This window comes from Salmo salar, chromosome ssa03, assembly GCF_905237065.1.
Source record: "Salmo salar chromosome ssa03, Ssal_v3.1, whole genome shotgun sequence".
NCBI classification, from domain to species: Eukaryota; Metazoa; Chordata; class Actinopteri; order Salmoniformes; family Salmonidae; genus Salmo; species Salmo salar.
The window spans coordinates 74,172,978-74,188,046 of record NC_059444.1 but is presented as its reverse complement, the minus strand read 5'-3'; the positions used below and the strand labels follow the sequence as shown (position 1 = coordinate 74,188,046).

The window sequence follows — 15,069 nt, the reverse complement described above, 5'->3', positions numbered from 1 at the left end:
CAAATTCCACGTCAGTGCTCTGTTTGCCACAGGCATCTTCAACTCTACCTATCCCTCGGACCTTATAACAACCAGCTCCAGTCATCTCTACATGGCCAGACCAACCCCTGCCCTATGCACAAACATTATTATCCAATGTCTAGCACTGGGTCCCCCAGAAGTGTCTTTATTTTCCCTTCCAATGGGAAATGGAATACTGTCAATAGGACATGTAGGTAATAAAATCTAAAATGTTTTAATAATATTAAACAGGAAAAAATTATGAAGCAAACAGAACAGCTAACATCAGAGAACAGAGACCAACATGTTACCCTGTCAATATCTCATGGTGGTTAAATATATAACTGAATTATAATTTGGATCAAAGGTTGAATCAAAATAAACAGGTATAATTCCCAAACAACTATTCTGTTCTTTGGCCTAGGGTAAGGACAACTAATGGAGAAACACAACTGGCTGTCTTCGTGTTTGTTAGGTGTCTTCAAAAGCCACTTAGTCATTCAAGGAGGAAGAATCTGAGTCAGTGCATCGCGGGCACTCTGCCCCAAATTCTCAGGGAATTTCACTACAAACTCAAGCACCATGTCCCCCCTCTTCTCTGGGCACTTGGACAGGGGTAGTCCCTCTCCCACAATACGCTTCTTCATCCCAGGTTTGACCACGTCTCTGGAGGTCACAGTCACAGTCCTGCCGTCCAGAGTGGGAGCGCTGACCGTGCATCCACACAGTGCCTGATGGGAGAGAGAAATACAGATTGTCACAATTAGGTGTGTTATATTTTTAGTTAAAGAGTACAAGGCCTGGGAGTTGGGCTGGGCGATATATCGAATTAATTAGAAATTGTGTTTTAGCGCGATGTTCCAAATGCCTGTATCGTAAGATTTTTGTTTATGAGCGTTTACGTCCGCTTGTTCTCATGACGTTGTCTTTTCGGTCTCGTCTCCTTCAAACCTTCTGTGCACCTACCCCATCTCTCTCACACACACACACACACACACACACACACACACACACACACACACACACACACACACACACACACACACACACACACACCCCTCACAACAACAAAGACAAAAGATCACTTCTTCCTCTGACAACAAGCAGTTTCAACTCGATATTTGCATATGAGGTTTCGTCAAACAGAATGGGTGAGATGGACCCTGAAACACATTAGGACATTTTATTGTAGGAAAACTTAAACTTTCTAACGATACCCTTTTTGTCTCAACTCCCAAAATTTGGCGCAGAGCAGACCCTTATAAAACGAGACATGATTGTGGAAAATGTATGCTCAGTTTGGTGCTAGCGGTGCATTTTAGCCACGGACTGCTAGCTGTCTAGTCGGTGTTTTATAAACGTTTTGTAGGCTAAGAATGGGCTTCAAATTTGCATTGTCAAATTCATGTCAAATTCAGTCATATACGATATATTAAAATGTATATGTTTCCATGTGAATTAACTTACCATATCATATGCCAGTTTAACGTATTTGACGGCCAAAAAGCAGCACACAGCCGAAAAGTTACCACTGTTTTATTAGAACTACACACATGAACTACATCTCCCACCAGCTATATATCTACCTTTCGACACCTTGTCGGTCTACAAACAAACAAAAAGTAGGCCTACTGGCTGGCCACGTTCAGTAAAAAAACTAAAGTAACAGCGCAATTAAATATAAAATATCAAACAGCCTGTAACTAACAGGTTTTTACTGTCCTGTGAGTCAACTCGAGCAGGCATGCTAACAACGCTGCAGGAGTTATAGTTCAAATTAGACTTTTCTAACTTTCGGCTATGTATCTTACTTCTTGAGTGGGATAAAAGGCATCGGGTATGAGTAAATCAATACACGAATATAATGATATATACTACCGTTCAAAAGTTTGGGGTCACTTAGAAATGTCCTTTTTGAAAGAAAAACAATTTGTCCATTAAAATTACATCAAATTGATCATAAATACAGTGTAGACATTGTTTATGTTGTAAATGACTATTGTAGTTGGAAACGGCTGATTTTTTATGGAATATCCACATAAGCGTACAGAGGCCCATTATCAGCCACCATCACTCCTGTGTTCCAATGGCACGTTATGTTAGCTAATCCAAGTTTACCATTTTAAAAGGCTAATTCATCATTAGAAAACCCTTTTGCTGTGTGTACGCCTCAAGTCCTCAACTGGCAGCTTCATTAAATAGTACCTACAAAACACCAGTCTCATCGTCAACAGTGAAGAGGCGACTCCGGGATGCTGGCCTTCTAGGCAGAGTTTCTCTGTCCAGTGTGTGTTCTTTTGCCCATCTTAATATTTCTTTTTTATTGGCCAGTCTGAGAATGGCCTTTTCTTTGCAACTCTGGGATGCTAGGTAGAGTCGCCTCTTCACCGTTGACGTTGAGACTGGTGTTTTGTGGGTACTATTTAATGAAGCTGCCAGTTGAAGACTTGTGAGGTGTCTGTTTCTCAAACTAGACACTAATGTACTTGTCCTCTTGCTCAGTTGTGCACCGGGGCCTCCCACTCCTATTCTGGTTAGAGCCAGTTTGCGCTGTTCTGTGAAGGGAGTAGTACACACAGCGTTGTACAAGACCTTCAGTTTCTTGGCAATTTCTCACATGGAATAGCCTTCATTTCTCAGAACAAGAATAGACTAAAGAGTTTCAGAAGAAAGTTCTTTGTTTCTGGCCATTTTGAGCCTGTAATCGAACCCACAAATGCTGATGCTCCAGATACTCAACTAGTATAAAGATGGCCAGTTTTATTGCTTCTTTAAATCAGGACAACAGTTTTCAGCTGTGCTAACATAATTGCAAAAGGGTTTACTAATGATAAATTAGCCTTTTAAAATGATAAACTTGGATTAGCTAACACAACATGCCATTGGAACACAGGAGTGATGGTTGCTAATAATGGGCCTCTGTACACCTATGTAATTATTACATTAGAAATCTGCCGTTTCCATCTACAATAGTCATTTACAACATTAATGTCTACACTATATTTCTCATCAATTTGATGTTATTTTAATGGACCAAATTATTTGCTTTTCTTTCAGAAACAAAGAAATTTCTAAGTGACCCCAAACTTTTGAACGGTAGTGTATATTGTAAAAACAACTAGCTGGAGCCATCTGAGCGGTCGGCTATCAATGCCCTTACCCGCTAGTACGTAATGCTGATAATTTGTTCTGACTCGCTACAGGCTGTGCAGCAAGAACAGTACGAATGCTTCTTAGTCTAGGACTTTTATCTTCACCACCACACACTATAGTATTCACACACACAAATCTTCAGTTTACAGAGGATGGACTTGTGGTTTTCTTGGATGCATTGTACCCACAATTATACTAAAATAAACACACATAACTTGGTCGGCAGCCAAACTTGCGTCTTCATCTGCCGACAACGATAGCCACTCTGACCTGGAGTGGGTTGGGTCAGAGTCCAAATGTGCATTTTGGCACTCTAATTGGTGTAAACCAAGAGGCTGTGACAGACAGCTGAGAAGGGGAGAAATCACCCTAACAGGACTGTGGGGAGTCAGACATGGCCTGTTTTCTCTCACACAACCTTGTTTTCATAAATGTGATTATATAAGCTTGAACCCCATTCAAAAACATAGTACGGGACTTGCAACAGGAGGTAGTAAATACTAGTACTTTCATACCGTATTGGCAACTTGTTCTCATTCTGAAAAATAAGCATCTTCTTATCCATGTAGGTAGGCCACAAAGTGGACAGGCTAGCATTTTGTTCGAACAGTAGGAGACTGACAGGAGGGTGTGTTCATAACAGTTACTGTTCGAACTTGTTAGCAAGCAAATAGATCCAAGATGGCTAGATTTTAAATATAAAGATTAGCTAACTACTCATTATTAGTGGATGTGCATCGTGTATGGTTCTGGTTACATTTTTTACAAAAAGGGCATGTTCATACAGACAGACTTAAAATCCAGATCAGTGATTATTGCAAAAAAGCAAGTTAAACTGCTATAATATAATTAATTATTAGTAGGTTGTGGAAGGCTTACATTTAGCCTAGGTATAATTTTACAAGCCATGAATTCATTATATTATTCCTGACTGTTTAAAATGTTTAAATGCAGTGTACTGACCTTTAAATGGTGCAACAAAGCATATTTAGAGGAAAATATCATTACCATGATTACAGAGAATACAAGTGAAAGAGTTTAGTGGGTTACGTTTATGACTGATACAATGTTTAAGAAATCACAAAGACCAAGCACTCACATCTCTGAGGGACACTCTAGCAGGGTAGATGATATCGGAGCCATCCCGGCGGAACACAGGATGGGGTTTGTCTTTGACCACAAACACCACGTCAGCAGGAATGTTAGTGGGCGTCTCGTCTCCCTCCCTGGGGAAGGTGATCTTGGTCCCTTCCTTCCAGCCTCGCTTGATGTCCACTGTCAGGATCTTGTCCTCGCTGCGCATGCTGCAGCCGTCCGGGTTCAGCCGCTTCCTGGAGATCTTCATCTTCTTGGTGCAGCCGGTGAACACCTCCTCCAGGCTCACCTTCAGCTCGTGCACCACCGGAGAATCTTTCTTCTTCTCACGGCCCCCGTGGGGACCCCCTGGTCGGGATTTGAAGGACCTCTGGTGTTGGTGGAACCCTCCCATTCCACCCGGCATGCCCCCCATCCCTCCCATACCAAATGCGGCAAAGGGGTCATCAGTGTCCATGTCATCGTCCCCGTTGCGTGCGAAGAACTGGTCGAATGGGCTGCGGCCACCAAAAAACTCCGTAAACATGGCGTGAGGATCTCCATGGAAGGTGTAGTTGTAGTTGTTGGGGCCATTGGGACCACCACCCCCGCCAGCTGTGTGCCCCTTCAGGCCTGTAAGAGTGAACACAACATCAAAATTGCTATTTTAGAACACAAGAACAAACATCAAAATGTTTATTTTAAATCCCTTTGAATCACTTATTCACAACACATTTTCAACACTTCCAGACATACCATCTCTCTAAATGAATAATGCTAAAGCATGCTACATTTCCACCTGTGTCTTCAGGGGTCACTGTGACAGAGCAGTGTTTCTGAAAAGGTGTTCTGCAATGTGTCACAGACCATGATCAGACGTGACAGAAGGAAGGAATTAACGTTGTGATGTGAACAAACTAGCCCCACTGACAGTTTGAACTCAGAATAAGCAGGAAAGTTCCAGCAAGTTCTCGAGAGAATTGTAGTGCCTCTGACTGTTTCCGGCGCTCAGTTGCTTCCAATATAATAACTACAATAGTTTATAGGGCTACACTAAAAGAAAAACACAAACACTAACATTTAAATAATAACGTTAGCTAGAACTTGTCAAAAACAACGGCCACGGCTGATACAGCTAGTAACGTTACATAGTTGGCAAACCTGACAACGTCGATAGCGCAAGACAGTTTGGGTTACAATGGTGCACCACACTGTGTGGAACCAAAAGTTGATGCGTTACCTTCTTCTCCATATCGGTCATATATATCCTTTTTCTTTGCGTCGCTGAGGACATCATAGGCCTCGGCGATCTCTTTAAATTTATCCTCAGCTCCAGTGGACTTGTTTTTATCAGGGTGATATCGCAAGGCCTGCTTTCGATACGCCTTCTTTATCTCGTCCTCAGAGGCGCCTTTCTGTATACCCAACACTTTATAATAGTCTTTACCCATTACAAGTATCTGTCAAGTAACGCTTGTTATTCAAAAAAACATCGTCAATTCACCACTTAATCTTATATCAAAGGCTGTCAACCAACCACACTGAAATGTAGTGTTTGAAACTGGCTAGCTACTTAACCAGTTGACAGCTGTAAGCTAGCTACAAATCCGACCCTCCACGATTTTTTTTGACCTATTAAACTATGGAGTTACATAAATATATCCCACTCTCTGCTGAATAAACCAATTTATGAGCTGAGATATCGTGGCTACTCAAAATACGCTTTTCACCATGTCGCGAGCTAGCCACCATGTAAGAAACTTCCAGAACTACTGGTGCTGATACTGCTGTGACTATCGCGTTTCCACATTGACTGAAATCTCCGCCCCTTTCTACGTCATGCTTTCAAAATGGTCTACTTTCAAGATCCTTGGGACGTCCCTACCCCAATGAAGTTGAAATGTATGAATGGTTGAAGTTCGGGTTAGGGTAGCCTCGTCGAGAACCAGGCGTGACAACGGGTTATGCTTGGCGTTAGGGTTTAGGGTAGGGACGTCCCAAGGATTCCGAATATCACTAACCCTGTCAAAATCAAGAACCCACAATTTACGCCCCACCATTCCCTGGGCAGGAGTTGCTTGCGCATATAAGAAGGAATAAACTGCATGTTCAGGGATGGACAACTAGCGGCCCAACCAGATTTTGCTTTGTTCCCCCAAAAGGGTCACCCCATACAGAACCAATCAGTCGATATAATCGAGAACAATCATCAGAAATCATGCGATATGAATCGGACAGTAGGGCGCCGCCTGACCCACTGATTGCAATTGTATCGGGTAAAAGGGTAGGGCCGACTCTGACTGCATGTGTGGGTTACGATGTAGGTACACAGACCCACTGCAGACCCTAATGATGAGTTCATATTTTTTTGTGGCCCCAATTAAAGTTGCCCATCACTGATGTAGATAATAATTTCATCACATTGTGGGTATCTGTGCCAAAGCTTTATAAATTATTGCATTAGCTAAAATAATATGAATGCATATTGTGACAAGACTATTGATATGTTGCATATCAAATGGCCACACGGTAGAATACTATAATAGTGTTCCTCTTGCAATACCTAATTACATATCTTAAATATCCTACATATATGTCATGACATGGAAAGATATTGGCTCTAAAATTACTACATGTCAGGACTTCTGGAAAATCAAGAAAAGTGATAATAATGCTGACTACCACAGAGGGGCAGCATTGCAGCTTCTTAAATCACGGAAACGGTAACATTATTCTCACGCTTCACTGGAGAGCCCCATAGCATGATAACCTGATATTTTCCAGTATCAGTTTGGATTCCAGGCTAATAATACGAGCCCACCGTACCATAACATCTGCTGCTAATCACAACGTCCAAAAAACCAAACTTGAACATGATGTTAAATTGAGATCATGAGAGAGCCATTTGTTTAAATCAATTGAATTTGCTGGCAGCAACATGATAGGACAGCTTTCCCAACTCCTGTCCAGGTTTTCTAACTCCTGTCCAGGTTTTCTAACTCCTGTCCAGGTTTTCTAACGCCTGTCCAGGTATTCTAACTCCTGTCCAGGTTTTCTAACTCCTGTCCAGGTTTTCTAACTCCTGTCCAGGTTTTCCAACTCCTGTCCACTCCAACACAGACTGCTTTTCTGCACATAATCAACAAAATCAGCAGTCTCCTTTGAACAAATCCTTGTTAATATGACAGCAGATTATTATTATAATTTTTTTTTTAAAGTAACCTTTATTTAACTAAGCAAGTCAGTTAAGAACAAATTCTTATTTACAATGACAGCCTACCCCGGCCAAACCCTAACAACGCTGGGCCAATTGTGCGTCACCCTATGGGACTCCCAATCACGGCCTGGTGTGATACAGCCTGGAATCGAACCAGGGTCTGTAGTGATGCCTCTAGCACTGAGATGCAGTGCCTTAGACCGCTGAGCTACTCAGCTAATATGTTACATCTTAATTCATGCAGATACATTAGAAAAGCTTACTGTGTTCTTGTACCACTTTGTGCTCCTGTCTGATGTGCGTTGCTGGGTGGTCTAACCAGATTGTAAATATAGAATACAGATCTGCTGCCTGAGTGTGTTGAGATGCTCGTTTTAGTCAAATATGAAAGACATGATCCCTCTGTCTGAAGGATATCTTGGGCAACATCTCCAAGCCCCCCAACTGACAGCCAGCACCTCACAGCTCTGAGAGCACTACAGCTGACAGCTCTCACGCCATTGGAAAATGACAGGACAGTATTAGGCCTTAATATTTGTTCATGGTATTGGGAGAATACACACACTGTAAAATAAACATGTGTTTGTTTTTGTTCGTTCTCGAGGTCAGAGTGGTAGAAAAAAAATGGCACAGGTGGCCTGGGGGAGGGGTAAGTGTCGGTATGCAGAGGCCTGGCTGTCCCTCATCCACATGGATAAGGCCTATAGGAGGGTCGGTGTGAGACAGTGTGACGGAGTGAGGAGCAGAGCTCAGCAGAGATGTGTCTTGGCTCTTCTGAGAGCAGAGAGGGATCTGTTTCTGAGTAGGGTTGTGTGTGGCTGACCAACGTTACTGAGCTACTGCAGAGCAAATCGGGCTTCTTATATTTAGCCTTGCGACGTGCGCCCTACGGATTATGTCTTGGGCGCCTCGGGTTTCGCCTTCAGTACGTTTGTGGGTGTGGAGGGGGTCCGGTATCTGGTGGAAGGCCTCTCTTCAGGTGAGGAGGTGGTGGGTTACTGACGTTTAACCCCCTCTCATTTTACGAATATCTCACAGGCAACCTCTCTCTCTCTCTCTCTCTCTCTCTCTCTCTCTCTCTCTCTCTATCTCCCACCATTTAGCTTTCTTTACCTCTTTCTCACACCCTCACACAGGAAAAGGCTGTTTACGGTGACATAGTCGTTTCCCATTCTGGAAGGCTATTTGGAGGTTACAGATAGTAAGAAAAACAGTCGCAGAGGACATAGCAGTGTTAGACTACAGCTTCTAATCTGATACAACTAGAGAACACTAACTAGGTTTTTGCAAACCATTGGAGGGACCTCATTTTAGTGCGGAGGCACATTGAGGTCATAGTTCAAAAGGGGTCATGGATACACTGGCATTAGAGGCGAAGGCAACTGGGCAAGAAAAGAAAAGTTCAGCCCCAAGACCAAGACCTAAACCACCCAAAAAGGCCAAAAGGATTGTTTACTTTGAGGTTGAAATCGTGGATGCAAAGACAAAGGAGAAGCTACTACTCTTGGACAAAGTGAGTGTGTGTGTGTGTGTGTGTGTGTGTGTGTGTGTGTGTGTGTGTGTGTGTGTGTGTGTGTGTGTGTGTGTGTGTGTGTGTGTGTGTGTGTGTGTGTGCATGCGCGCGCGTGTGTGGCTGGCTGTGTCACTGTGTCTCATCAGTCACTGTGCACGTTCAATATAGTATTAGATACAGTACACTGAGCAAAAATTCCATTTCAAAGATTGAAATCATCAGTTGAGGTCTAATTATAGTCCTAGTAAAAGCCATAATACTGTCTGAAGTCAGAGGACACTTGTTTGCTTTAGCTCAAGAAGTTACAGAGTCATCCCTTTGACCGGACAGCCGGCTAATTTAAGGTTCACAGATGCTATGGCTGATTCTACAGAGGTTGTGTTGCAGTTAGGAGGTGAAAATACCCCCTGATCTTATAGGAATCTTCTGGGTGAGTTATGAGTTATGTGTCAGCTCAGTGTCCTGAAGCCAGTGGGTGTCTTGAAGCCAACAGCAAGCACCATGTGTTTAGTGGCTTTTATGAATGTGAACATTTGTATTGCAATGATAAGGTGAATGCACCAATTTGTAAGTCGCTCTGGATAAGAGCGTCTGCTAAATGACGTAAATGTAAATGTAATAATTAATTACAGTTGAAATGCTGTATCATAGTCTCACAATTTCTTCAAGATATTTAGTATGAAAACAGATATAGTTTCCTGTAACTGTAGGCTTCTTTCATTTGCCTTGGCTGTCTTAGCAGTGGGAATAAATATGTTAGTGTTATAACATATGTACAGTATGTGGTATGGTACTAATTTCACAACTTGAAAACAAATATCAAACTTTAGTCAATAGATCTATCTGGGATACATTTATTTGACCCATGCAAGTAATGCTAACAGTATGTTTGCCTATAATTGATTGTCTTTCTGAACAGGTTGAGCCAACTTCTACTATTTTGGATATTAAGGCTTTGTTCCACAAATCAAGTGAGTATATGACAAAGTCCAGTTAAAATGTAGTCATTTAGCGGACGCTCTTATCCAGATCAACTTTCAGTCAGTGATGTAACAACATGAAATGTAAAACAATTTTGTAATATGATCTACTCTCTACACCAGGGATGGGCAACTTTGATTGTGGTGGGGGCCACAAAAAATCTGAACTCATCAAGAGGAGCCGCAGTTGCTCTTGACAGCGGAGAGAAAATATTTCAGTTTTAGAGTTAATTTTGTGCAATTCTACACATTTTGCCATGGGGCGTAACGGAAATGTTGCCGTTTTGAAGCAAGTCCGCTGATATTATAAACATTTTGCCATGTGGCGGAGAGAAGATTTTGCAATTGTATAATTAATTTCATGCAATTCTACTCATTTTGTCATGGGGCGGAGAGGAAAATTCTTCCGAGGGCCTTCAAAAGGGGGGGACAGTTGTCCATCCCTACTCTGCACTCTTAGAACAAAAGGTGCTTTCTAGAACCTAAAAGGGTTCTTCGGCCGTACCCATAGGAAAACCCTTTGAAGAACCCCGGTTAGTTCCAGGTAGAACTCTTTTGGTTACAAGTAGAACCGTTTCGATTCCATGTAGAACCCTTTCCACAGAGGGTTCTACATGGATGAAACCCAAAAGGTTTCTCCTATGGGGACAGCCGAAGAACCCTTCTGGAATGCTTTTTTCTAAGAGTGTAGATATGTATGATCCATATACAATATGTCATGATGAGGTTATGAGGTTAGTCTCGCAATGCCATCTTTCCAAGTCTCGTTAATCATTCGGCTACTGGAAGGAAGCCTTGAAATGGAGGCTATTATAAGCTTAATTAACTTCTGTCTTCTTGTCAGATCCCCAGTGGTACCCAGCCAGACAGTCCTTACGCCTGGATCCTAGTAAGCCCCACACCTCCCATGCATGATGCCTCAACTACCTACACAGACTCAAATGAGTGCTAGAAATTGCTATACCAAAACACTATAAAGGTCTTATCTTCTGTGAAATGGTCCACAATGTCATGGCTGACTACAGCATTGTGCTCTGTCTTGCTCCACAGAGGGTAAGTGTCTGAAGGATGAGGACGTCTTGCAGACACTTCCTGTTGGAACCACGGCCAGCTTCTACTTCTCTGACCTGGGGGCCCAGATCGCCTGGGGCACTGTAAGCACATGCAAACACACACACACACACACACACACACACACACACACACACACACACACACACACACACACACACACACACACACACACACACACACACACACACACACACACACGTGTTAATGCACGCACGCACATATGCATGCCCACAAACACACACACTCAATCACCCACAAGTGCACACACACATGAATGCACTTGTGCGCACAATCACACACACACACAAACGCGCGCACACACACACATTATACTGCATATCTTGACATGTCTATACTGCATTTAAATATACACAGCCACACTCCCTCAATTAATCAACTATAGCCTTGCATATAAATATACACCCCCACTGACAGATAGATTCACTGTCCTCTGGTTCGGTTTTCTATCACCTCCTAGCTCCTGTATCCTCTGTCCTAGGACACATAATCTCATGGCCCTATTTCCCCCACAGGTGTTTATCCCCCTGACCTCCTTTTCACCCTCCATTGCCACAGCCTCCTCAACCATTCTCCACAACCAACCACATACTGTAACCACGCTCCATATCCTCAATCGTCTCACCCCTCATCCACCTGTCTCTGAACCCCCAGTGGAATAGGGTGATGCCAGTGTTGGGGGGTAGCGGGGTCCAGTCTACTCCTTGCAGCCTGGCACAATAGCTGAGATCAACAGCAGCGATCAGTCATTCATGCTGGGCCTAGACCCATGCCAGAGATGTTGATTCAGAGATCTGTTTCATCACAAACTGACTGTCAGCTAAGCTGCCATATCTCTAGGGGAATGCTTGTGTTACATGCTCACTTGTTTTCTCTATTGCTCAATTACAAATCATCTACTTACCCTCCTCCCTTGGCACTCCTGTAGATCTGAAATGATCGGATAGGTAAAAGCAATATAATAAAACTTCCTTCCAGTCAATCAGAACGCAATATGAAGCTAGTACCACCTACCGATCCAATCAGCACCTACATGTCTCACCTTTATGTCTTCCCCCCTTCTCAGGTCTTCCTATCAGAGTGTTACGGACCACTGCTCATCTACTTGATGTTCTACTTCCGCCTGCCTTTCATCTACGCCCCAAAGTATGACTTTAGCAGCAGCAAGCACTGGGTTGTACAGTGAGTGTCAAATTACTGCATTTTCAAGGATCTATTCTATCTCTGTCACTGTACCTCACACTCTCCAAGTGATGATTACAGTGACATAATTAGGTCTGGTTGACCGGTGATGGTGTTGACAGTGAAGATAATGTGTGTGCTGCATCAGAGAAGCATGACAGCCATTCCAGACTGTCATAGAGACCAGTGAGTGAATGATGTAGTAATCAAAGCTAAATATGTGATGATCTTAAGCAGTAATCTATACTATGATCATTTTTCCCCTCCCACTGCAGTTTGGCCTGCATGTGTCACTCCTTCCACTATGTGAAGAGAATCCTTGAGACGCTGTTCATCCACCGAATCTCCCATGGTACCATGCCACTGAGAAACATCTTCAAGGTGAGAAGATTGAATAAGGGAATCTCCAATCTGATTCTAAAGAGGACCTGTGATCCAGTTTGATCCAATGATATCTGATAATAGCAGTATTTTTTCCCCTTTTATTTAATGGTTTACTTTCATGTGACATAGTTTTTAAACTTATTCTCAGGGGTAAACAGATTTTTTAATTAATGTGTTATTATTCTGATGACTTGTACAAAAACTGGTCTTGCTTCTTTTCCAGAACTGCAGTTATTACTGGTGTTTCGCAGCATGGATGGCCTACTACATCAACCATCCCCTCTATACACCGCCCTGTAAGTCCTGTCTACCCTGAGGTGATGTAGTAGTCACTCACATCTAACCCATCTAATGCACACTCATCTCTACTCTGTCTGCTGGTTGCCAGGATGTTACAGAATACAGATGGTCCTCTCTACTCTGTCTGCTGGTTGCCAGAATGTTACAGAATACAGATGGATATTTCCACAATCCCTAATGACTTTCAATGTCCTTTCCCATGATACATCACACCTGCTTGTGTGTTTACAGACTATGGGCAACAGCAAGTGAAGACAGCACTCATTATATTCTTAGTAAGTATGCTTTAGTTAGTGTAATGAAGAATATATTTATTTTAATACCTAATGTTGTAATATATTAATTTAGTTGTTTCTTTGTAGTGGAGTTGAGGCTACACAGTAGGCCCATTAGGCACAAATAATAGTCTCATCACCTGACAGGTTCAGTCTGGGGACGAGGTTACACAATAATAACATCATTAACATCAGTGCAATGTAGATCAGAATTCCCAGCAGAGTAACAATAATATCTTAATGGCGTTACTAGAGTTATCACATTGTTATTAGGTAAGTATAAGAGCAACTTAATGTAAAGTTTCACCAGGATATGTCGCCAGGTTTTCTTTTGTTTTTGGTTAGAGTTGTGGCTAAATGAGCCCTTTGGCATGTTATTGTGTTTTCCTCATCCTCACAGTTCTGTCAGGTCGGCAACTTCTCCATCAACATCACTCTACGCAACCTCAAATGTCCAGGTGAGCTCCCATAGGCTCTTGCTTATCTTATTCATGCAGTGCAGTCGATTATCAGATATGTACTTTGAAAGTTAGCACACAAGGTTCCTAGGTTCCTTTCTTTCTAGGGAGTTTTTCCTAGCCACTGTGTTTCTGCATTGCTTGCTGTTTGGGGTTTTAGGCTGGGTATTTGTATACTTTGTGACAACTGATGATGTGAAAAGGGCTTTAATAAATACATTTGATTGATTGATTGATTAATTAATTGACGAGCACTGCTTTACAGGAGCCCCCATGTTACCCTTTCCATGTTACCCTCTTTTTCTCCATTCTTTCTCATATTATTCCAGGTTCAAAGGTCAAGAAGATCCCACACCCAACTAAGAATCCATTCACCTGGATCTTCGCGTTGGTGTCTTGTCCCAACTATACATACGAGGTGAGGCTTTCTAGTAAAGAATGGTTAGTTGATTGAAAAAATATTTGTATTTGCACATTTTAGACTGGAAACACTTTGAAATTCAGTGTTTCACTTCCCCTCCTGGGGTTTGGAGACATAGTGATGCTGCCACCTTCTGGCCAATAGGTGTCAAGAGATGTAACAGTACTACAGTGATGAGTTGGTGTGTACTGCACACAGGTGGCTGGTGCCACCTTAATTGGGGAGGACATGCTCATAGTAATGGCTGGAACGGAATAAATAGAACGGTATCAAACACATCAACACATGGTTTCCTTGTGTTTGATACCATTCCATTTAGTCCATTCCAGCCATTATTGTAATCCATCTTCCTCTCACCAGCCTCCTGTGGTACTACATGTCTAATATGTAGGAGTGTGTAACAGTGTATCTGGTCCTCTGCAGCTGGGGTCGTGGATGGGCTTCACAGTGATGACCCAGTGCTTGCCGGTGGCTTTCTTCACCATTGTGGGCTTTGTCCTGATGACGGTGTGGGCCAGGGGAAAGCACCGAAACTACCGCAAGGAGTTCCGTGACTACCCCACCCTGCGCTCCCCTATACTGCCCTTCATCCTTTAGTCAGAGAGGGGCTGGTCCCACACATAACTTCACCCATTTCAGCCCCACTGCAGTATACAGCTGGTGTTTCTGACTGGGTAGGTTGGAAGGAGTCGTTGGAATAGTTCAACTACACTGTGACTGGTTTTGGGGAGTTGAAAACCCCTTTGATGACTTAAAAGCAGATGAGTCTTAATCTGATGTAATGTGTACTACCGGTATCTACTGTACATGTCAATGTGTGGAGGCACAAATTCATGGGGAAAAAAATACTTGTTTTACTAAAGTGGTGACTTAACTGTCGACTAAACTGTTCTGTTTGGTTTTGTATTATTTGTTGCATGTTATAGCTTGTCGTTTGGGTCAAGACTGAACGTGTCATTGTTTAAACTAAGTTTAATCTAACAGCATTTACACTGTGTGATGGTTGGGTTTCAGCCAGTA

The 15,069-nt window shown here is 42.7% G+C and overlaps 2 protein-coding genes across 4 annotated transcripts; one reads left to right on the top strand and one right to left on the bottom strand.

Annotated features, from left to right (window-relative positions):
- Positions 1–138: 138 nt before the first annotated feature.
- Positions 139–6,044, bottom strand: LOC123741706 (dnaJ homolog subfamily B member 1). The gene is made up of 3 exons (XM_045715405.1): positions 5,468–6,044; positions 4,253–4,860; positions 139–731 (listed from the first exon to the last, which is right to left on the bottom strand). Exons 1-3 carry the CDS (start codon positions 5,676–5,678, stop codon positions 501–503), a joined length of 1,050 nt encoding a protein of 349 aa, XP_045571361.1. The 5' UTR covers positions 5,679–6,044; the 3' UTR covers positions 139–500.
- Positions 6,045–8,196: 2,152 nt separating this feature from the next.
- On the top strand, positions 8,197–14,940 carry LOC123741705 (very-long-chain enoyl-CoA reductase). Of its 3 annotated transcripts, none has more exons than XM_045715403.1 (12): positions 8,197–8,423; positions 8,548–8,957; positions 9,877–9,928; positions 10,782–10,826; positions 10,988–11,091; positions 12,096–12,175; positions 12,487–12,592; positions 12,819–12,891; positions 13,127–13,170; positions 13,571–13,628; positions 13,958–14,046; positions 14,473–14,940. In XM_045715403.1, the coding sequence occupies exons 2-12, from the start codon at positions 8,796–8,798 to the stop codon at positions 14,644–14,646; spliced, it is 987 nt and encodes a 328-aa protein (XP_045571359.1). In that variant the 5' UTR covers positions 8,197–8,423; positions 8,548–8,795; the 3' UTR covers positions 14,647–14,940. The 3 variants fall into 3 exon arrangements, with proteins under 3 accessions (XP_045571359.1, XP_045571360.1, XP_045571358.1); XM_045715404.1 differs by having other exon boundaries at positions 8,199–8,423; positions 12,096–12,211; positions 13,958–14,069; XM_045715402.1 differs by having other exon boundaries at positions 8,201–8,423; positions 12,096–12,211.
- The last annotated feature ends 129 nt before the right edge of the window (positions 14,941–15,069 follow it).